The sequence below is a fragment of the Podarcis erhardii genome, assembly GCF_964252035.2.
Source record: "Podarcis erhardii genome assembly, chromosome: 11".
NCBI lineage: Eukaryota > Metazoa > Chordata > Lepidosauria > Squamata > Lacertidae > Podarcis > Podarcis erhardii.
In genome coordinates this window covers 20,373,245-20,395,956 of record NC_138501.1, presented here as the reverse complement: position 1 = coordinate 20,395,956, position 22,712 = coordinate 20,373,245, and the positions used below count along the sequence as shown (strand labels likewise).

General features: G+C 42.1%; 1 protein-coding gene and 1 long non-coding RNA gene across 2 annotated transcripts in view; both read left to right on the top strand.

Annotated features, from left to right (window-relative positions):
• Window positions 1-8,254: 8,254 nt before the first annotated feature.
• Window positions 8,255-12,424, top strand: LOC309352400. Its single transcript, XR_014161298.1, has 2 exons — window positions 8,255-8,464; window positions 11,684-12,424. It is a non-coding gene; the product is annotated as an uncharacterized lncRNA (long non-coding RNA).
• Window positions 12,425-15,235: 2,811 nt separating this feature from the next.
• WDR36 (WD repeat domain 36) overlaps window positions 15,236-22,712 on the top strand; it is a 31,829-nt gene continuing 24,352 nt past the window's right edge. The window contains exons 1-6 of the mRNA XM_081880406.1: window positions 15,236-15,489; window positions 18,819-18,846; window positions 19,378-19,478; window positions 20,040-20,157; window positions 20,260-20,392; window positions 21,229-21,283. Coding sequence (XP_081736532.1) covers window positions 15,325-15,489; window positions 18,819-18,846; window positions 19,378-19,478; window positions 20,040-20,157; window positions 20,260-20,392; window positions 21,229-21,283 — 600 coding nt within the window. The 5' untranslated portion in view covers window positions 15,236-15,324. The remainder of the gene's footprint in view (window positions 15,490-18,818; window positions 18,847-19,377; window positions 19,479-20,039; window positions 20,158-20,259; window positions 20,393-21,228; window positions 21,284-22,712) is intronic.

Here is a 22,712-nt window from a genome sequence, read left to right as displayed (position 1 = left end):
GTCGACTGTCAGGGAATATTTAGCTGTGATTCTTGCATTGCAGGGCGTTGAAACTCTACAATTCTATGAACATTGTTGTTGTTTAGTCATTTAGTCATGTCCGACTCTTCGTGACCCCATGGACCAGAGCACGCCAGGCACTCCTGTCTTCCACTGCCTCCTGCAGTTTGGTCAGACTCATGTTTGTAGCTTCGAGAACACTGTCCAACCATCTCGTCCTCTGCCGTCCCCTTCTCCTTGGGCCCTCCATCTTTCCTAACATCAGGGTTTTTTCTAGGGAGTCTTCTCTTCTCATGAGGTGGCCAAAGTATTGGAGCCTCAGCTTCACGATCTGTCCTTCCAGTGAGCACTCAGGGCTGATTTCCTTCAGAATGGATAAGTTTGATCTTCTTGCAGTCCATGGGACTCTCAAGAGTCTCCTCCAGCACCATAGTTCAAAAGCATCAATTCTTCGGCCATCAGCCTTCTTTATGGTCCAGCTCTCACTTCCATACATCACTACTGGGAAAACCATGGCTTTAACTATACGGACCTTTGTTGGCAAGGTGATGTCTCTGCTTTTTAAGATGCTGTCTAGGTTTGCCATCGCCTTTCTCCCAAGAAGCAGGCGTCTTTTAATTTCGTGACCATCTGTCACCATCTGCAGTGATCATGGAGCCCAAGAAAGTAAAATCTCTATGAACATACCCTTGAATTTATTTGATCACTTATTTCAGCTAACGTCAGAATACATGAATTTCCCCTTAGTTTCATTTTATTCATCTTCCTTAAACATTACGCAAAGGGTTTCTTTCCAGCCTTACATTCTTGCATTCCAATAATTAACAAAATAAGTCCATCTCTCGGCTTTCATAATCTTCCTTCTCTCCCTTGGACCAATACAGTCAGGCTATTCATCACTGACAGTTCTGGGCTTTTCAGTGAATATTTCCGTTGTGTTGGGATTAGTTGCCATTTCCTAGCCCACACAATTTTTTATGCTGTCAACAACACTGAAATCAATGATTTTGAATCCAAAGGAATGTTCTCCTCAGTCAGATGAAACATGATGAATTTTGGATTAAACTCAAAGTATTCCAAATATTACCAGAAATACTAATCACCTCTAGAAATTAAAACCAGTTCCACTACATGTGCAAGATGTCCACATTCTCTGCCAAACATTTCCACTATTTAAACCAAGTTTATTAAGCCTTGCATGGTGTCAGTGCTGTTAACTCTTTATTCAAAGAATCCAAACCAGCACAGGCCTAGTGATCTCCACAACTCTTCCCTGTAGGTCTCGCTCCAATGAGGCAACTACGAGGACTGAAGGTCTCTGCTTTCCGACCACTGTCTTCCCCCAAGCAGTTGAAAACTGAGTCTGTGCACAACCAACATCTGTTCTGTTATTTTCATTTCTCTACATGTTCTAGGAGCCCGGGGAGAGGGGAGCTGGTCACAGCAAATGGGGAAGACTCCCTGGGTTCTTCAGCAGCCTGTCACACCTCTACTTCTTGGCTCCACTCCTCTCTAGCCTCTGCTGCAGCCTTAGAGTCTGAAATGCTTTCTGCCATAGCCTCTTCCTGCTCACTCAACCCTGATACCTCTTCTGGTTCCGACACGTCCTCCTTCCAGTCTGCACCTTTCCCCCTCTGACCACTCATCATTGTCCCACCACCAATTCCCTGGCTCTGAGTCCTCTTCTCCTGGGGGTTCCCCAGCTGTTGCCTCCCACCCCTCCTCTGCATCCAGCCAGTCCATAGCACTTAGATACCATCATACTAATAATTTATATTGAACCACTCATACTGTCAGACTTAACTGGTATATTTCAGCCATTGCGATTCGGTGTCAGGCTGCTGCCAGCGACTCCCACGGCTGGTTGCCCGGAACGTACAAAGACGAGGAATGTTCTTACCGTCCGCTTTTTATTCAATATGTACAGAGAGAGGCTATAAAACCCAGCCTCTTGGATAATGGCGTTGTCCCGAGTGAATCTCCACCCCCACCCCCGTCTCTCCCACTTCCTCATTTGTCAAGCTCAACGTCTCTCCTACAGGTGCTAAGGAGTGCCCTCCGTAATTGAGCTCTCTGCTCTCCTACTTTCAAGGCTTGCTGGGTTCTGGAGAGGGAGGGTCTGGAATGCTTTCTAAAGAAACTGTGTCCGTCAGCTGTCGCCCCGCCTGGTGCTTCCTCTTCTTCTTCCTCCTCCTCCCCCAATATTTCCCAACTTCTCCCCTCATCTGCTTCTGAGCTGTGACCTCCCTCAAACCCCTTTTGTAATTCTAAATTATCTTCCTCTTCTCTGGAAGGGTCAGGGTGGGGAGGAAGTGTCCATCATCCCTCCCCTGCCCAGTCCCTGACATTCAGAGGTTGTTCCCTCAATTCTCTTTCCCGCAACATGCTAGCATTTTCCCACCACAATTCACTTTGGCTTGTCCTTTGCTATTTCCCCCCACAATGTATCCTTTCGTTTTCATCATGCTAAAGGCAAAACCTCAGCCAAGTTAACAAATGTTTCATGATAAATTATTAAATTCTTTGTTGGTTTTGGGGCCCACATAGTACTTGCGTCATTTCTTGTATGTTTATCTTGTACAATGAAACAGTCCAAAATTTTCTGCTAAAAACCACTGACAATGCAATAAATATTAACAAAAATATGGGTAAGGTGTTCATTTTAACTAGATTTATCCTGGCCAGCAAAGACCACGTTTTTCTTCCATTGTTCAGTAACAGCCTTTATATCCTGAATAACTAACTCTTTGGTAAAATAATAGTCACCATATTTTCTTCCTTAGTTTGACCTGCTTGTGTGTATACAATACTCACTGGAGAATGATTTGAGACAGCGTTTTCATCTATATTTCCATATACCTAAATCATATATAGTGGTACCTTGGGTTAAGAACTTAATTCGTTCCAGAGGTCCGTTCTTAACCTGAAACTGTTCTTAACCCGAGGTACCACTTTAGCTAATGGGGCCTCCCTCTGCCGCTGCGCCACTGCCACGCGATTTCTGTTCTCATCCTGAAGCAAAGTTCTTAACCGAGGTACTATTTCTGGGTTAGCGGAGTCTGTAACCTGAAGCATCTGTAAGTCGAGGCACCACTGTAACCTTAAAAATATAAATATATAGTTACTGCAGAATATGGATTATTACGATTTATGGAGTTACAAGTGTAAACCCTTATAGTATGATATACAAATCTCCATACATCCACTAAACCAATTTAACCATAATTTTAAAAATCCTTGAAATCTTGTTAATATTTACTTCTCTTACTGTAGAGCTGTCCACATAGGGGTCCAACACAGAGTTAAAACCTCCTGCAAGGATTAATTCCCCTTCCCTAAAGTTTTCACTCTCTTTGACCAATTTCAGGGGAGTGGAATCCCGCTGTGAAAAATTTGGGGCATACACAACTACTATTGTCATTCCCTTATATCCTTCTACCATTCCTTCTCAATATTTCAGAAACCAATTATATTCTCATATTCCTGTGCCTGTAATATACCTACTCCCTAGCAGGGCTTGTATTAAGCCAGAACTCACTGGAACACAGTTCCAACACCTTCTCAGGTGGGTACCATTGCCATTATAAAAGAACAAGGGAGGTGTTCATGGTGAGTTCCAGAACCTCTTTTTCTAGAAAAACAGCACTGCTCCCTAGAATGATAGCCATGACACTTAACATAATTTATTCAGTAAGGTCTCCTCTTTTACAGCAGTATATTGTTGCATGCCATCCCAACATCCAAGTGGTGTGAGATTCCAGGGGTTCCATGCACTTACCCAGAGTTCGTGTTTCCTTTGGAATGAGGCCCAGTGGAGACTGTAGTGTCTTTAGGATATATGGCTTATTTACACATATATACAACCTGAGCCTACGATGGACGGGTTCACAGCATTAACACCCCAAGGGGGCCTTGCTTCCCCCACAACTGCAGCCTTCAATCCAAGCATTGTTCTGTTTCTGTGGCTCCCCAGCTTTCTGACTCTCTGCTCTCAACTAGGACTTTGTCTTTTTAACTACCCAAGAGTTGGGGGAGTTGGTCCCTAAAGACATCTCTGTTAACTCACCCATCCTTGGTGGTCTGAGTTGTCTCATAGGTCAGTCGTGCTGGTGTGGCTAGCCTTGAGTTAAAGAGCAAAATAGCAGGTGGAGTGTGTTGTCATGAAGACTGATTTGTGTAGCAAACAAAGCAAGAGCAGCAGCTATTAATCGGAACTGAGAGTGCCTGGTGGTGCGCCATTGTGGTGCTGGTGCTTTTGGAGAGGCATGCTTCATTAGCTAGTGAAAGGGGAAAGTCTCCATCTGCTTAAAACATGACTAACGTATGCAATGCTTATTGACATTTATAATTGAACTGACGTAACCTATTGAGAGATATGACTAACTGGAATAAATAGGTAAATAACCAATTAGGCAGTACAGGGTTATGCTACTGAATGCAGGAGTTTGTTCTGCGATAAAAACATGCACAATTTGCATGGAAGTGTAATCAATGTTCTTAGTTGACACTTTTTGTGGATAATTTTATCTTTTTGTAATTATTATGATTTCTGTAATAGTTGTTTGCCTTCCTGGTTTCTAATTAATTTCTTAAGAAAGATATGGTATATTGACCACTAATAGACACATGCAAAGCTGGATGCAATATGTAATTTTAAAGAACATGAAAGTACATTTTAAAGAAGCACGTGGGAAAATGTTAGAAACCATGCGCTGCGGCAAGAGTCTTGATAGCACAAGGATGGAAGAATGAGGAAACCCTGACAAAAGAACAGTGGCAAGAGAAATTGATGAACTATGCAGAACTGGCTAAATTGACATACAAACTGTGAGATAAGGACAACTGTGACTTCAGAGAAGAATGGGAACTTTTTATAAATTACCTAAAAAGAAAACAAAATGAATTGGACTCCTTGGCAGGTTTTGAATAAACATACACAAATTTATTGATTGTTAACATAGTAGACAGATAATATAAGGATTTATACAACTTTACAGTATGCAGAGAATAATATGTGCTGAGAAATCAGAGAGAGGGGTTGAGGGAAGCCTTAGGGTGGCGAGGGAGGGAGGGTGGGTTTGATGGGGGGTGGGGAAAAGGGGGAAAAATAATGAATATGATACGTTTTGCTAATTTGTTATGTTGAAATTGTTAATAAATTTTTTTAAAAGAAAAAGAGAAACCATGTGCTAAGTGATCGCACAACAATGTAGTAAAATGTATGATTCAGTGACAAAGTGAACTTTGAACCCACTTTTAACAGGAAAATCCAAAATGAGTAATAGGTGATGCAATATGTCAGTTTTGTTTGTGTGCCATTTTACTCTAATTTATGGAGGTTTCATTATGATGTAGGGATGCCTAGCTCTTTTTTTTAAGTTAGTGATGTAATTCAGCAATATATGCTTAGATCCTGGGGGAATATTTTTTAAATAGTCTGATCTAAATGTTTGATAAGATTCCAAGGTTGGGAGTGTTTTTCAAAGGGTTCCCACTTCCCATCTCCTTCTTAGGAAATTTGTAACTTATTTACAGACAGGTGATGCATCCTTTCAATCTGACATGCTTGGAATGGGGAAACGCTTGTGAAAAGGTAAATATAAAGGGAGACACCAAGGCAAGGAACTCGGAAGCAAAAGTCTGTTCTCAAGGGACATCATGGGTAAATATATGGACTTGCTTTTCTAATGCGTTAGCCCTCAGAGCACCAATTCATTCATCCCTCCATCCCTCTCTAATAAGCTTTTAGTGCCTGATATTTCAGTTTAATTTAGCTGCCAAAAGAGCATCATGATACAGCTTTTAATGTTTTGCAACTTCCTTACAGGCTCTTCCAAGGTTATTTTCTTTCTTCAATGCACTGTCTTGGCACATTTGTCTTCCTACATCACTGGAGCTTACAATTTTACTAGATGTAACCACACAGATATCATCAGAGGCTACCGGAGTCTGCTCCAGGTATTGTATAGCATTGCACTAAAATGCATTTGATTGTAAAGTGGGGGGGGGGGGGAGCTTGATGGTAGAATATCTAGTGTTAGGCAAGCTCTGTAATTATAAACCAAAAGGCAGAAACGTATTAAAGACTGTAGAGTTCTGAACTTCAGGTTGTATTTTCAGAAGAGCAGAACGATGCCTCTACTCTCAAAGACATTTCGTATTATGAAGTGAAAATATACTGATCATTTCTTAATAAATTAGGCTGCAATCCTACACTCACCTAAGATAACTGGTTTACTTTTTATTAGACTTGTTTATATAGGTTGCACTGTGAAACTATAATGCTCAAATGTAGTAAGTTTATTTCTGTAGGGACACAGAAAATTTTGGATGGCTGAAAATGGATCCCTCACTCCCTAACCCGGAAATGTAGTTTGATCTTACGTATGTTTACTCAGAAGTAAGTCCTATGAATTGAGCACAGGATTGCAGCCTAACAGCCCAATCTTATATATATATTACTTGGAAATAAGTCTCATCAATACCCAAGGGACTTATTCCCTAATTAACAAGTATGGAGTTTGAGGAACTAAAGCATTCAGTTGTAGTACGTTGAATTTATTACATTTTCTAACCTGTTCAGTAAGCATCTCTTTTTGAAAAAACTCATCTCTAATTTCTTTCAGAAAGATATTCAGATTATCTTGAAGGGAAACAATAATAAAACAAAGGTTTGTTTTCTTTTGTTCCTTTTTCTCTCCTACCCCCTCAAAAATTGGATCAAATTTATAGTGGACATTCTATGGGTGCAATGTTGTAATGTGAACATTTTGCAATATATAAATGTGTGTGTGTGTGTGTGTGTGTGTGTGTGTGTGTGTGTAATATCCAACGGAACCCACTATTCTGAGAAACCATTTAAATCGGGGGGGGGGGAGCAAGGAATTGTTTCTGGAGAAGAAGGGACAGAAGCGGCTAACAAGATAAAACTTTTTCATGCATATGCATTGTATTCACAATTTAATAGAAGTGTTAACTATGAATAAATTGATTCTGATTGCATCTTATCATTTAATTATTAATAATTTTTAGCTAAAAGGTTTCAGAAGGCTCCCTATGACCTAGATTGACAGGATATTTTCATATTTTAGGGTGAAGTTATGTGTCTGTAAACTTTTATAATGTGCATGCAAAATTGTCTCTTTTTAAAGTCTACTTTAAGGCTGTTCCAGATGCCAAAATTGGTCTATCATTTCTCTCCAGGCAGGTCACATTATGAATTGCTGCCCAGAGCTGGAGGTGAGTAGTTCTCTATGTTTAGATGTAGCTTTCAAATCTAATACTGTATTGTGTTTTATGGCAACCTGGAGGGCATAATGGCAAAGTGGAAAATGACACTGCTAACCATCGAGACTCCACACACATACTGCATTTGTTCCTTTCTTCTCCTTCCAACTATGCCTCAAGGCACAATAGACTATATATGTTGAAAGTAACAGGTAGGTAGCCGTGTTGGTCTGCAGTAGGTGAAACAAAATATAAAAAATTCCTTCCAGCAGCACCTTAGAGATCAACTAAGTTTGTTATTGGTATGAACTTTCGTGTGTATCTGAAAAAGTGTGCATGCACACGAAAGCTCATACCAATAACAAACTTAGTTGGTCTCTATGGTGCCACTGGAAGGAATTTTTTATGTTGAAAGTATTACTGTATTTATATTCGTTGAGTGAAAAGTCTGAAAGGTTGCTGCAAGTGCCAATCCTGATCTATCTGGTTCAGTATTAAAGTCCCTGTCAAACATTTTTTTTAAAAAAAATCTCAAAATAATCTTAAAAGCATGAGATTTATAATGAATCAGAGATCTTCCCTCCTTATGAACGCCTAGACTTCTTCACTGGTCCGTCTAGTCTTGTTCAATATCGTCCTCGTACTGCACCCGATGCCCGGGCTTGCACCTGGGATCCTCTGCAGGAAAAACACGTGCTCCATCCTTGTGATTCCAGTTCGGTAAACCCAGCCATCATCTTTAAGTATCCAGATTAGTTTCGCACCTCGATGGTCCTCTCAGAACAGAAATAATACCTGAGCAATAAATGCGAGCTTCAGAAACGGGGGGAAATGGTCTACATTTCTCCGCATTCCCTAAGCATCCCTCCTTGCCCAGAAACCGCCGACCTCTTCCTGAACCCGCAGAATGACGCGCCCTCGCCGCCCTCGCTTCCAATGCGCGCCGGGAAAGGACCTCTCTCTCTTCGCAGTTGTTGGCAGGATCTGCACCCAGGGCGCGGACGGGAGGCGGTGCCGGCTGGCAGCTATGAGCCGTTTCCCTTCTCCCGACAAGGCGTTGCGTCACTAACGTGCCAAATTTTCTCCCTTTTGCTTTCTCTCCTGCCTCTGGAAGCAGCGGGGCGCAATGCTGGATTGCATCCACAGCTTTACGAAATCGTGCGTCTCCAAGCAGCACCTAGTTATCTGGAAAGGCACTGTTGCGCTCCTGGAGGGAAACTGCGGAGGCTACTCCGAGGTAAGAACAGGGGACGACGGGACACACACACACACACACACACACACACACACACACACACACACACACACACACACCCGCTTGGGGCAAGCAGGTGTGCAGGGCTGCAGTTTGCGCTCCTTAGCGCGCAGTTCTTCACAGTTTCCCCCTGCTTAGACGGCACTTGGCACCGGACCTGGCTTTGGCTGGAACTTAAGTTTGGCTGGCGCAAGGCTTGCGTGGAAGTGACGGTGTGTGATCTAGGAGTCCTGCTTCCTAATCCCAGATGGAAAGGGAATATTTGTGGTGAGGGAGGAAAAAAAAAAGAAGCTCTCGCTTTTCAAAGATGCTTGGAGCTGTGCTTGCCGGCGTTAGGGCCGAGCCAAGGCGCAACTGATGCCAATCGTGGAAATAAAGTCCACAGAAATGTGCTAACCCACATTTGCTCATGCATGATCCAGCGATTGCCTTGGCCAAATACACTGTGGTGGAGGAGCGTTAAAGCCCTCCAGGGACAATCACGCAACAGCGACAGACCACTTTTCTAATCTAGTGTGCATAGCTGTCAACTTTTCTCTTTTCTTGCGAGGAATCCTATTCGGAATAAGGGAATTTCCCTTAAAAAATGGGAAAAGTTGACAGCTATGAGTGTGATTGGTGTTCTATAATTTCTGCTTTTATCAATTGCTAATTCTTAGATTTTTCTTTTTAAAAATGCAAGTGTATGTATGCTTGTGATACACTCACACAAGAGTGCCAGCTTGGCTTTGCATGCGTGGGTGCCATGTAGCGTGCATGGCCCTGGCACCAAAATTTGTGGCTGCCTGGCCCCTTCACATGGGAAATTGTGTGGGTGATCGAGCATCCTGGGCACTCACATCATAGTGAATAGGCCTGCCCATATTCAGCAATATCAAGTTACAGTATAGGAAAACTGGTGCTATTAACAGTAATCCTTCTAGTTGGTTAATTGGTTTGGCAACTTCCATGCACATGACGTGTGTTGCTAATTATTTCCCATGAGAGTTAAATGATAACCAATCAGAGGCAGCTTTGTCAATCCCAGCAGGTATATAAGAGGACGACACAGTGTGCCCAGGCCTATGGCCTGCCCATAGTGGCTATGTTGGATTTTGGGGACAATTGTCCATTTACATTTACAACTGAGTTTGATAGAAATCTGTTCATTGTTCCCAATCAGTTCAAAAGCACCTACAGCTTGCTAGTCAGTTCTAGGGCACAGCATTGTGGATATGTAGACATTTTACCTCTTTGTGGTGATTACCACACACTATGTGAAATCACCCATTCCTACATTTCTTCTTTTGGATGCTTCCTTGGTTTCATTCTTCCGCTCAGAATCTCCCCTGAACATTTTGGTTAGCTGGATGATAGCATGCTCCCAGTACTAAATTATCACCACCCACAACAATTAAGTGGAGAAGTCTGCCCCTTTTTGAATTTCTAGATTGCTGGACTCAGTGCCCTCTAGACTCAACACCACTGTTGCATCTGTGTATTGAGACTACACTACTGCACCTTTCTAAATCCAGTAGCATTCCAGAGAAAGCTGCCTTGAAAGTCCTGGCTGACGACATTCTCTCTAGTAACGTAAATTTTACTTCCCAAACCTTCCCCATGTCATTGGTGCCAACATGCTCCACAACCACTGCTTCCTCTCCAGCATTATCTATCAGGTATTATACCTGCAACCAGTAGCTGTCAGTGGTATCGTGTTGCTCAAGTGGCTTCCTTATGTTGAGCGTCACAGCTGGTTACTGAGAAGGAGGAAGCAGGGAGCTCAGTGCAGCATGGGTGTGGCAGCGGGAACATTGGATTGGCTTCACTGCTGCATCCAAACCATGCTGAGCTCCTGGCTGCCTCTCCCTCTTGGTAACTGGCAATGATGCTCACCGATGGAAAGCCTGGCAAACATTCCACCTTGCTAACTACAGTACTACTGTTTGCAAACCTGGGTAACATTTTATGCATCTGATGAAGTGTAGTCAAGGAACACTTGAGCACGTTGCCTTGTAAACGCCTAGAAGCCTATTTTGGCATTGTGATATAAATTAATGAATAATGATTATGAAAACTTAGGCCATAATAAAATTGGTAGTCTTTAAAGTGCCACAGGGACGCGGCTGGCGCTGTGGTCTAAACCACAGAGTCTAGGGCTTGCCGATCAGAAGGTCAGCTGTTCGAATCCCCGTGACAGGGTGAGCTCCTGTTCTTCAGTCCTTGCTCCTGCCAACCTAGCAGTTCGAAAGCACGTCAAGTGCTAGTAGATAAATAAGGTACCGCTCCAGTGGAAAGGTAAACAGCGTTTCCATGTGCTGCTCTGGTTCACCAGAAGTAGCTTAGTCATGCTGGCTTCATGACCCGGAAGCTGTCTGCAGACAAACGCCGGCTCCCTTGGCCAGTAAAGCGAGAAGAGCAGCGCAAACACGACTGGACTTAACGGTCAGGGGTACCTTTACCTTTTAAGGTGCCACAAGGGTCATTGTGCTCATCTTGGTAAAAAAGTCATATACAAATTTGACAGCACCCTCCTTCACTTCATTTCCCCTCTTCTTTGTTCAGTGAGTGTACATTAAAGTGTAAAGGACTTGAGATGCCTTTTTTCTGTATACTGTACTGTATATTAGCCACCAGAAAGAATAGCACAAACCATAGTTGAATGGCCATTAGTCGAAAGAGTTTGTAACATAGAAACTGTGACAAAGTTGATACGGTGGTACCTTTGGTTACATACTTAATTCGTTCCGGAGGTCCATTCTTAACCTGAAACTGTTCTTAACCTGAAGCACCATTTTAACTAATGGGGCCTCCTGCTGTCACTGCGCCGCCGCTGCACGATTTCTGTTCTCATCCTGAAGCAAAGTTCTTAACCCAAGGTAATATTTCTGGGTTAGCGGAGTCTGTAACCTGAAGCGTATGTAACCTGAAGCATATGTAACCCGAGGTACCACTGTATATATAATTTTATATCCAGGGAGAGAAGAATGTGCTGCTTACTCAATGTTTGATTAAATTAACAATAATCTGACAGGGGGATAATATCAATTAAGGTTTCAAAGAGAACCTGATAGAGCAATCATGTAATTCCAGTACACCATCAATCATTACTGAATCAAGAAGAAATTAGCACTTCCTGGATCCAGTTCTACTTGTTCACTAAGAACTACATTTGTCATTAAAAATGAGTAATTAATACTATATTATTTTTTTGCCCAACAGAACAATGGATCTCGGAATGTTGAAGTCAGATTTCGGAACACCACAAAGTGTATCATGCAGAGAAAAGAGAAATGTGGGACTCACACATCCAAGGAACTTGAGGAAATGTGGAACAGCTATATGCGGATTTGAAATGTTAATACATCACCTTGAGTGAATGAATCAGTACTAAACTCTGCAAGCTTTCAGACTTTATGCATTATAAAGGTTTATTTTTTTAATGCTGTTAATTTATTCTTTGTGAACATTTCAAACTGTGGGGGTTTTTTATAGACAGCATACATTTTACAAGGCTCATATTTGATGGTGTTAATTTATATTATAGTAATATTTCAAACAATAAATTAATGGCTAGGTTCAAGGTCCTTGTATCAATGTGCAAAGCCCTTAACAACAGCTTGATCACTGAGATCTACTGGAGCAATGCTGTTAATTTACCCATGTGTGAATGAGGTCCAAATGATATCTGTGAGAAATTGAGCATTTACACCTGGAATGCCCTGCTGATAGAAATTTTCCAGGCACTGTTGTTACCCATTTTTCGATGTCTTTTGATAACTTACTGTTACAACAACCAATTCAGTGGGATAACTTTTATGTGAGTGTCCAGCTCCTTATGTTTTTGTTTATTGCTTTTATTTTTGCCTTATGTTGTGGTTTTATATTTGCTGTACACTGCTTATATGTTTTCTGTATGAGTCAGAGGTCTATATTTTTATAAATAAAAATGCTTTGATGAAATGTTTTGCAATGTATAGTACACTGAGTTGTGAACAATCTTGTGCAATTTGTGTCAGGGAATAAGGAAACCCATGGAGTCAATCAAACCACTTTGCCTGTATTTACCTTTTTAAAACCAGCTTCTTCCCATTGAAGGCAAAACAAATAAACAAATTTACAGGTTAGTCTTTATGATCAAACAGTGGACATCAGCATGAAACAGTGTGCTTTGAATAGAGCTTCTGCTTAGATGCCTAAATCCAGCACTGAGTTTAGTAGTAGTATTCTCCATGCTAGATAACGGTGCATTTGATCTGTCTTATTACTATTATTGTTAGCTGTTATTCCTGCATTGCAGGGGGTTGGACTAGATGACCCTCAGTATCCCAACTCAACTATTCTTGGACTCTGTTGTTGTTATTACTATTACATTTGTCAATTTCTTTATACAACATCTCAAAACAATTTAACAAGATAAAATACAATAAATAAAAGCCATTTAATTTTTTAAAAAAATGTAAAACAATGAACAATGCAAAATGAATAAAATGTTCATCCAACAATTTACTAAGGATAAGCCCTACTCACCCCATTAAAAGATGAACATCAGTGTAGGAGGTAACTTAATTACCAAAGTCTGAGTGAAGAAAAAGATTCCTAGATCAAAGACTGACAATGATGGTGCCAGGCACATCTTTCCACAGAGATCGTTCCACAGATGGGGTGAGCACGGGTGAAAAGCCCTCCACAACTTCTTTAAAGAGGGGCACATGGAGAAAGTCCTCTAGTGAAGCGCACAGGATGCAGATTGGTTCATATGGGGAGATTCAGTCCTGAGCCATATAGGGCTTTAAACCAGTAGAGTGGTACCTTGGTTCTCAAACCTTTGGTTCTCAAATGCTGAAAACCCGGAAGAAAGTGTTCTGGGTTTCGAATGCTTTTCGGAAGCTGAACGTCCGATGCAGCCGTCGGCTATCGTTTCCGGGGCACCTGGACCAATCAGAAGCCGTACCTTGCTTTTCGAACATTTTAGAAGTCAAATGGACTTCCGGAATGGATTAAGTTTGGCGCTTTTGTCTTTGCTATTTATTTTGCGTTTTTGTTTTTGAGGCTTTTTCGGTTAATTTGTTTTTGTGACTGTGTGGAACTCAGCTCAGCTACTGCTTGATTGATTGTAGGTAGCCGTGTTGGTCTGCCATAGTCAAAACAAAAAAAATTCCTTCCAGTAGCACCTTAAAGACCAACTAAGTTAGTTCTTGGTATGAGCTTTCGTGTGTATCTGAAGAAGTGTGCATGCACACGAAAGCTCATACCAAGAACTAACTTAGTTGGTCTTTAAGGTGCTACTGGAAGGATTTTTTTTTGTTTTGCTTGATTGATTGTGTGACTGCGGAAATGGATAAAAGCTCCACCCCCCCCCATCCAAACAATGACTATCATCAGTGCAGGTAAGAATTTTTTAAAAAATTATTTTATCATCCAGCTACACTCCTGGATTTACAGAAGCTGTCCCAGTTTCTGATTTGATCCCAGTATATCCCGCTTTACCTTAGGACGTCCCTATTTTCATCGGAGAGTATGAGGTCGACAACAAATAAAAGGAATTGCCATGATCTTTTCTATGAACCGCCCTGAGACCTGTTGGTATAGGGCAGTATATAAATTCAATCAATCAATCAATCAATCAATGGCAAGCTCCCCCACAATATTACAAGCCCCTTTTCTTAGGGGAAAAGTCACAGAAGTTTAAAACGGCATAAAACCTATTCTATGCTCATAAGTACATATTGACTCAGTAATCAATGGGCTGAATTATTCTAATGAAAGAGAGAAAACTCATTGGAAAGACTGAATGGTCATTTTCAGGGCCAGATTAAGATTTGATGAGGCCCTAAGCTACTGAAGGTAATGGGGCCCTTTATATGTCCAGCTGTTCTTTGTCAACAACAAATTGCCGCTGGTTTTTTGTGTTGAATATATGCTATATGGTAATTTCTGGACCTATAATAGGTATCTAGGGACGCGGGTGGCGCTGTGGGTTAAACCACAGAGCCTAGGACTTGCCGATCAGAAGGTCGGCGGTTCGAATCCCCGCGACGGGGTGAGCTCCCGTTGCTCGGTCCTGCTCCTGCTAGCCTAGCAGTTTGAAAGCATGTCAAAGTGCAAATAGATAAATAGGTACCACTTTGGCGGGAAGGTAAACGGCGTTTCCATGCGCTGCTCTGGTTCACCAGAAGTGGCTTGGTCATGCTGGCCACATGACCCAGAGACTGTACGCCGGCTCCCTCGGCCAATAATTCGAGATGAGCGCCGCAACCCCAGAGTCGGCTACAACTGGACCTAATGGTCAGGGGTCCCTTTACCTTTAATAGGTATCTAAAGCCATTTGCACATAACTAAATATGTACATCATAGGAGCCTGCACAACACAAAACACAGTTGCTGCATGTAGGTTTTATTTTATTTGTTTTTTTATCTTATATTTTGGAAATGTACATCCAGTTTTTCCACTTTTAAATTTTTGGGGGGGCCCCAAGAGAGTGGGGCTCTAACCTATAGCTTGTTTAGCTTATGCGTAAATGGCTCCCCCCCCCCTTTTTTCCCCCTCCTCTTTATTGGAAAAGCCATCGGAACCCAAACGCAACGTGTCTGCCCTGCATCCTTGCCCAGCACTGCCTAGGAAAGCAAGGGACCCCGCTCGCCTCGGGGTGGGAACTAAAGTGTCCAGCGCGTGATGCCAAGCCGAGCCACTTTTGCAAACGCACACAAGGGCCGGAAGCAGCGGAGGACGCCGGTTTGTTTTTTTTTTTTTTCCGCGCCGAGCGTCCGGCACGCGCAGCGGGGAACGTGGTCCGGGGCGCTTGGTGGTCGCGTGCCGGTGGTCGTCCGTCTCCCCCCCCCCCCCGCAAAGGAGGAAGGCGATGTCGTCGGAGGGCAGCAGCCGCGAGGGGGGCAGCGCTCTGTTCGCGGGCTTCCGCGCGCTCGGCCTCTACTCCAACCACTTGGCGCACGTGGTGCGCTTCCACCGCCGCCACCGGGAGTTCTACCTGGTCACGGCGGTGGGGAAGAGCTTCCACACGTACAACGTGAGTCCCGCCCCAAAACACCGGACACGGGGGGTATCTTTCGTGTTTCAACCTGCTTGCTGCGTGCAGAAAGCAGAAAGTGCAGAAATCAGAAAGTGTGGGCAGAAAGTGTGGGGAGAGTGGGGCGGGGTCGATGGGCATAAATTGAACATGCTTCCCTTAAATCCCCCCCCCCAAAAAAAACCATTCGTTGAGAGGCTGAAAGAGTTGCAGGTGTTTTGTTTAGGCTGCCCGTGGTTCCCAACGTGGGGCACACGCCCCACAGAGGGGGGGCGAAATTTGATATTTAAGGGCGGGGAGTCTGGTGGCAATTCGAGAATGAGTTATTAACAGTGAATAGTGGCCTTTTAGGCTTCACGAGAATAGGTGTTTGCTTTTTGAACAAAAGGAATTATATGTCACCAGGTGTATGTGTGCATCAGGGTTTTAGAGATGCTTAGGTGGGGCATGGCCAGAAAAAAAAAAAAGGTTGGGAAACACTGGTTAGGTCCAGACAACTGAGTTCAGCCATACGGAAGCTTAAAAAATGAGTTTCTTGGGCACCCAGTGAAATGGGTTTTAGAGATGCTTAGGTTGGGCATAGCCTCCCCCCCCCCAAGGTTGGGAAACACTGGTTTAAAGTCAAACAACTGAGTTCAGCTATAAAGGTAAATGGACCCTTGACCATTAGGTCCAGTCGTGGCCAACTCTGGGGTTGCGGTGCTCATCTCGCTTCATTGGCCGAGGGAGCCGGCGTACAGCTTCCAGGTCATTCGGCCATCATGACTAAGCTGCTTCTGGTGAACCAGAGCAGCGCACGGAAACACCGTTTACCTTCCCGCTGGAGTGGTACCTATTTATCTACTTGCACTTTGATGTGCTTTCGAACTGCTAGGTTGGCAGGAGCTGGAACCGAACAATGGGAGCTCACCCCGTCGCGGGGATTCGAACCACCGACCTTCTGATTGGCAAGCCCTAGGCTCTGTGGTTTAACCCACAGCGCCACCTGCGTCCCTTCGAGTTCAGCTATAAGGGAAGCTTAAAAAATGAGTTTCTTTGTCACCCAATGCCGATTTACCTTATGGGGTTCACTGCCACTGAATGTGGCGGTCCTTATCTTCGGTAGCTTCATAAGAGAATTGGAAACTTCCAAGTAAAGCCTCAAATGAGGAGATTTGTAGGGGAAACTTTTTTAAAAATAAAATATTTGCATCATACCTTTCCACTTAAGAAGCTTGAGGTGGCTTCTCACGGTTCTTCCCCCTCCCCGTTTTACCTTCATGACAGCCTTGTAAGGTAGGCTACACTAAGCAGCTGCATGTGACCTAAGGTCACCCAATGAGCTTCGTGATTCAGCATCCCAGGCGTGAAAGGATTTAGTTCTACTTCTAGTAGTAGTTCGCTCAAAGCATGGTGTCCTTCAGCTGACAACTTTATGGAAGGTTAGACAAAATCATAAAGGAGAAAAGTGTGAAAGTGGTTATGGCTACACGGAACCTCCATGTTTGGATGCTGCATACCTCTTAATATCCGATACAAAGGACAAACCATAGTGAAAGGCCGTTTCATCATGCCATTCTTCATTAGCAACCAGAAATGTACAAAAGAAAGAGCACCAAAATTCTGACACGTTTTTTCCACACAAAAGGTGGCAAACAGTCCTTGAAGTGTTCCAAGCTAAACCCCTAGCACATTTATTATATGGGGCTCAGATTTGGACTGGCACTTACCTTGGTTCTACGGAAGCTGTCCAATCAAAAGTTCTTAAGGCAATTTTTTTCTGTTCCACCCTGTGTCCCAAATGCATCATTGCGCCTAGAGCATGGGTAGGCAAACTAAGGCCTGGGAACCGGATCCAGCCCAATCGCCTTCTAAATGGCCCGTGGACGGTCCAGGAATCAGCTTTTTTTTTTTTTTACATGAGTAGAGTGTGTCCTTTTATTTAAAATGCATCTCTGGGTTATTTGTGGGACATAGGAATTCGTTCATTCCCCCCCCCAAAAGTATAGTCCGGCCCCCCCACAAGGTCTGAGGGACAGTGGACTGGCCCCCTGCAGAAAAAGTTTGCTGACCCCTGGCCTAGAAGCTAATCTTCCATCGGTAGAATTACGGATCTGGCATAGGACACTCAAATCCCCCGTCTAATATCCCTAGTGCTACAAGATTGTCACAAGAGTGCCTGGTCTAAAATTGTCTGTCAAAAACTTCACTCTTGTGGTTTATCACCACAATAGCTACTCACTCACCTTGGGTTTTAGTAAAGCAAACAGTCTAATCTGTCAGTGCCTAATGATATCAAGTGTCAGAACAACTTGGCCACAGTAAGGAAATTTTGCCCATGGTATGACTATTTTCCACCTTCCCATTTCGACTTTCTGGCACCCTATCTGCATAACCTAGCAATTCCAAAATATAGCCCTCGGCAGTTCTTGTGGAACGATTCCAACAGAGTCCACATGAAAAACGCTTATGTCCCTGTGGAGATGGCAGTACTGAATCAGTGGCACTTGCTCTTTTTATAAAGACTTGAAGAATGAGATTATCACCCCTTTTTTATTGTTCATTCTGGGTCGCCCAACCACTGCCACAGTGTCCTTTCTCTTGGCAGATCAAGATGAGCAGATGACAGCAAAGGTTGCAAGGTTTTTAGCTGGGGCAGTCAAAATAAGGTCCACTCTTTGACTGTTGATTCAGGACCATAATGTGTGTTTTATATAATTGACTTTTATTTCTGTTCTTTGTATATTGCATTGTTCTTTTATTGCTATGGCCGATGGCTGATGCAAATAAAGATTAATTCATTCATAGCAACTTGATGAACTTCCAAATTGGCTGTAATTTCTAAATGAAGAGGAAGGAGTGGGAACATAAATACATTACTGAGAAAGGAAGCGAGAAATGTGACTTGGATTTTTGTTGTTGTGCTGCTCAATATAATCCTCATTTTCACATCCTTTACGGAAGGAGTGGGGCTTGTGCTGTTGCATAACATTTGACTTGCAGCTATACAAAATAATTTATTCTATATCACTCAAGATAATCCTCATTTTCACATGCTTTCCAAAATGAATGGGACTGCAGCTGTTGTGTAACATAAAATGTTTTCATATCATGGTGCGTGTAAATCTGAAAGAGTGCAGCTGAATTTCATTAAAGGGGTGTTTTTCCACAGATTTAACAAGAGGCCAGTTCCATTACTATTATAACTTTTCTAACTACAGCAGTTATTTCATGAATAACTATGCCTATCTTCCATGCACATTAGTCTCTTTCTCCAGAAACATTTATAGCTTGTCTAATAATTGTAATACTGAACTATTTTTCTAAAAAATATTATGCTTTTATTGCAGGTGAAGAGACTAGGCTTAGTTGCTGTTAGTAAGTATATTGTTCTATGTATGTGCATTTAATATGCGGTATAATTTTGTATCTTTCTTTACAAATTGTAAGTTGCGGTGGATACTGTTTATGTACAAAAATCGTGCTAAAAGTTGTAAAATCCACTACAAAATGGGGTGTTTTGTACCCAAGTTTAATTGGACATCTGAGGCAGAAAATCTCTTAACTGACTCTACTTGGGAGTAATAATAATAAATTAAAACTTATTGCCCTTCCACCATGCACTGGAGGAACTTGTGTCCAAGTAATCTTTGTGTTTTAAGTCCTGTTTATCTTAGAGCATTCAAATGAATGTGCCTTCTGGTCATTCTTACTGATGGAGCACACAGTAAATTGTGTGTTTTAGTTCTAAGCATGTGTCAACATTTTGTGTGTGTATTTCTAGTAGCAATTGATATTCAGTATACTGCAAGGTTGAGGGAAATTATCAATCCATCACAATGTGTCTTCTTTACTGTATGTACTTTAAAATTGACAGAGCTTGCTCTTTTTGTTTCCCTTATCTTTCAGGCAATGCTTTGCCACAGGACATTACCTGTTTGGCAGCCGACAGAATGTTGGTCTTTGCATCTTGTGGCAGTCTTCTCCATGCTTTTGCTCGGAACAAAGAGGTTTGTATAATTATTATGCAAGATATATCAATTTGTATCTGATCCTGAAAGTGTTTAGGCTGCAAACCTGTATCCACAAACCTGGGAGTAGTTCACAGAATTATATAGAACTTGCTTTTGAGTATACATTTGTATTCAGGATATGGGTGCTGTAATATTAATGTATGGGTGATTTGCCCCTGCATATCTCAAAGGTGGGCTGGAGTTGCTCTGAAACCTTAGTATGATGTTACAGTCAATATCTGGTTTACGTTTGGAATTGTTTAAAATATTAATTCTGAAATTGGTATAGCTGGGATGTTGTATGGGTCATATTATAACTCTTGAATCCAGTTTGGGTTGTATGTTATCCTTGTATTCTGCCTTTCCACCTAATCAATGTCAGGGACCCTGTGCCTCTCCTTTCATCCCTCACTCTGGCTGGAACTGATCAGAGTTGAAGTAATAACATCTGGAGGGCCGCGGGCTTCCTATACCTGTGCTAAATAGTGCTGAAGGCACTTCATGTCCAGATATGATTTCATACCTCTAAGGAAATAACTGAGATACTTTGAATTGCAGGTGGTTCACACTTACAAAGGTCACAGAGCAGATGTTCACCTTATACAGCCATTTGGGGATCATTTGATATCTGTTGATCGTGATAACATTCTCATTATTTGGGATGTACAGTCAGAAGGTAATATTTGACCCTTTTAAAAGTAATAACTATTCAGAGAAATAAATTTTTAAAACATATTTGTAGCATATATGGCAGCTAATGCTCTTCTTTCTCCTGCAGAAGAATACTTGCAGATGAATTTTGATAAGACAGTGTTTGCTGTTTCTGCAGTTATGCACCCAAGTACCTATTTGAATAAAATTCTTCTTGGTAGTGAACAAGGAAATCTACAGTTGTGGAATGTAAAATCCAAGTAAGAACATGTCTCTCTCCCCCACCCAACTTCCTGACCCAAATTACAAATGTATTAGCCTGGTTATCAGTCATTTACTCCCGTAAAATGTGGAATTAATGCACAGCACTGATGGATTGGAGGTGGACAATTTCCAATGTTGTTTGATTCTAACAGACTAAATTGTAAGTATGGTCATAAGTGAAACAATCACATGCTAGTGGTTTCTCAAACTAAATCTATACTGAAGGACTTGTTTAGCAACGAGCCTGTTCAAATTACATAGGAAATAACTGAGAATATTTGAAGTGACCATGAATTTTGTTATGTTTCTAAGACAGTAGAAGGGTTTGATCTAAAAATATGGGCCCAAGTCACGAGCACTATTTTCCTTGTTTAGTTTTATTTAAATGAGACGTGCACTATGCACCAATTGGTGACATTGATGAGTATTGTCTTAGGGGTGTCTTTGCATAGAGACAATGGCCCTGAGAAACTCTGAGAAGATTGAACCGCCGTAGCTTTCCTCTCCCTTGTTTCCCAATGCAGGCTCCTGGGTCTCTACCAGAAAGGAGCTCTCCTGAAAGAAATGCTATGAGGACAGAGGGATCCTGGGGAAGTGGGAATTGGCTAAGATTGGGCAGAGGCACTTTGCATGAGTGGAGTTTCCTCCTGCTTTTAGTTCTTGGGACCTAAGACAATGCTAGTAGTATTCCTCCCCACCCCAATAAATAGCATCCCAGAAGTTTTAAGAATTTTTTCTGCAAATGCTGGTTTTGTGTTTAACATCCATTCTGATGTAGTTTTGTTTCGTGGCATTAAAATTCACTAACCTCTTTCTCTCCCCCCCACCAAAGCAAACTTTTATATACATTTCCTGGCTGGGGAGCAGGAGTGACAGTCCTTCAACAGGTAAGTGTGTGAATATATAGAGGGTTGGATCCAGAGATCAGTCTGCAGAAGGTGGTGGGCAAAAAATGAGTTTCCTGGCACCTCCTCTTCCTGCCGGTCTGCCCTTCTAAAAAGGCTTTTCCTAGGTTTGGGGAACCCTGCTAAATAGTTTGGACCGAGGGGGAAGGTGATGGAAAATCAAGTGAAAACACCTTCTGTGAGTGGCAGCTTCAATTACCTTCTGCAGGCTCATCTCTGGTTTCAACCCAGCCACAACTATATACTGTTCCTTGATAGTTATTTTCAGATTGCTTTATTAATGTTCTCTGCTAGATCAAATAGGTATAGCCCACAATGCTAAGCCTGTCCCTTAATTTCTAGTTCATATTAGCAGATCTACTACTACTATTTCAGGATTCTGAATGACAGACTTTAGTAAGCAAAGTTAATGTACATGTCAGTACTCTTGAAAACACTGTATACTTGGGCTGTATTATATTGCTAGTGGCGTTGCAAAAATAATATATATGTAGGGGATTTTTCTTTAAATAAATGAACCTAGCTCTTGCGAACCTGAAATTCATTCAAAAAGTCTATGCTAAAAATTAGCACTCGAATAGAAATGGAACAATCACATGCAGGCTTCAGTCTACACACCCTTATCTAGAAGTATCTGTTCCATTTAATGGATTTTTTTAAATTAATGCAGTATGTTTGGGTTTAGACTGTTAAACCATGGTCCACAAATCACATATTTTTAAAATGTAGTAATCTTGAGACCATGTATTGTAGCAGGGTTTTTTTTTTTTTTTTTTTTTAAGAATTTAACCTGTATGGAGCTCATTACTTGTGCTCTTCTTCTAAACACTTCTATTTGAACATAATTAGAATGGTGTCAGTGTCCCAAATTATATACTAGTAGGTTTTACGCAAGGCTGTAATCCTTAAGCACACTTGTTTGGAAGTAAGCCCCAGTGAGGTTAGTGCTAAATATATGCATCCAAAATTTGATTTCATCCAAACGTCCACTCTTAGGTGGAAGAGTTGTAATTAAAATGTTATGTGTACTGTGAGTGGTGTGGCCCTGAATGTATGTTCCCTTGCTGTGCATTCATATATTTGATATGAACGACAATAAGGTTTGCACAAAGGCTTGCAAGGTATTGGAAACTGGGCTTTAGTGTTAATACAGTAAGTTCTGTGGCCTGTTATAATCAAAGAATGTGTTAAGTTAGAGGTAGAGGGTTGAATCATATGAAACAAGCAAACTTATGCTCATGGATCAAGACCTCTGAACGACCCTCTGGAGTGGTGGGCTGTAGTTGGGAGGGGGAGTCAAATTAAATCTCTTCCCCCCCCCACGCTCCAAACGAGTACAGCGTGTGTGCACAGAGCACCATTGAATCCAAGTGAAAGTTTACTAAAGAGAGTATTATTAGAGAGTATTAGT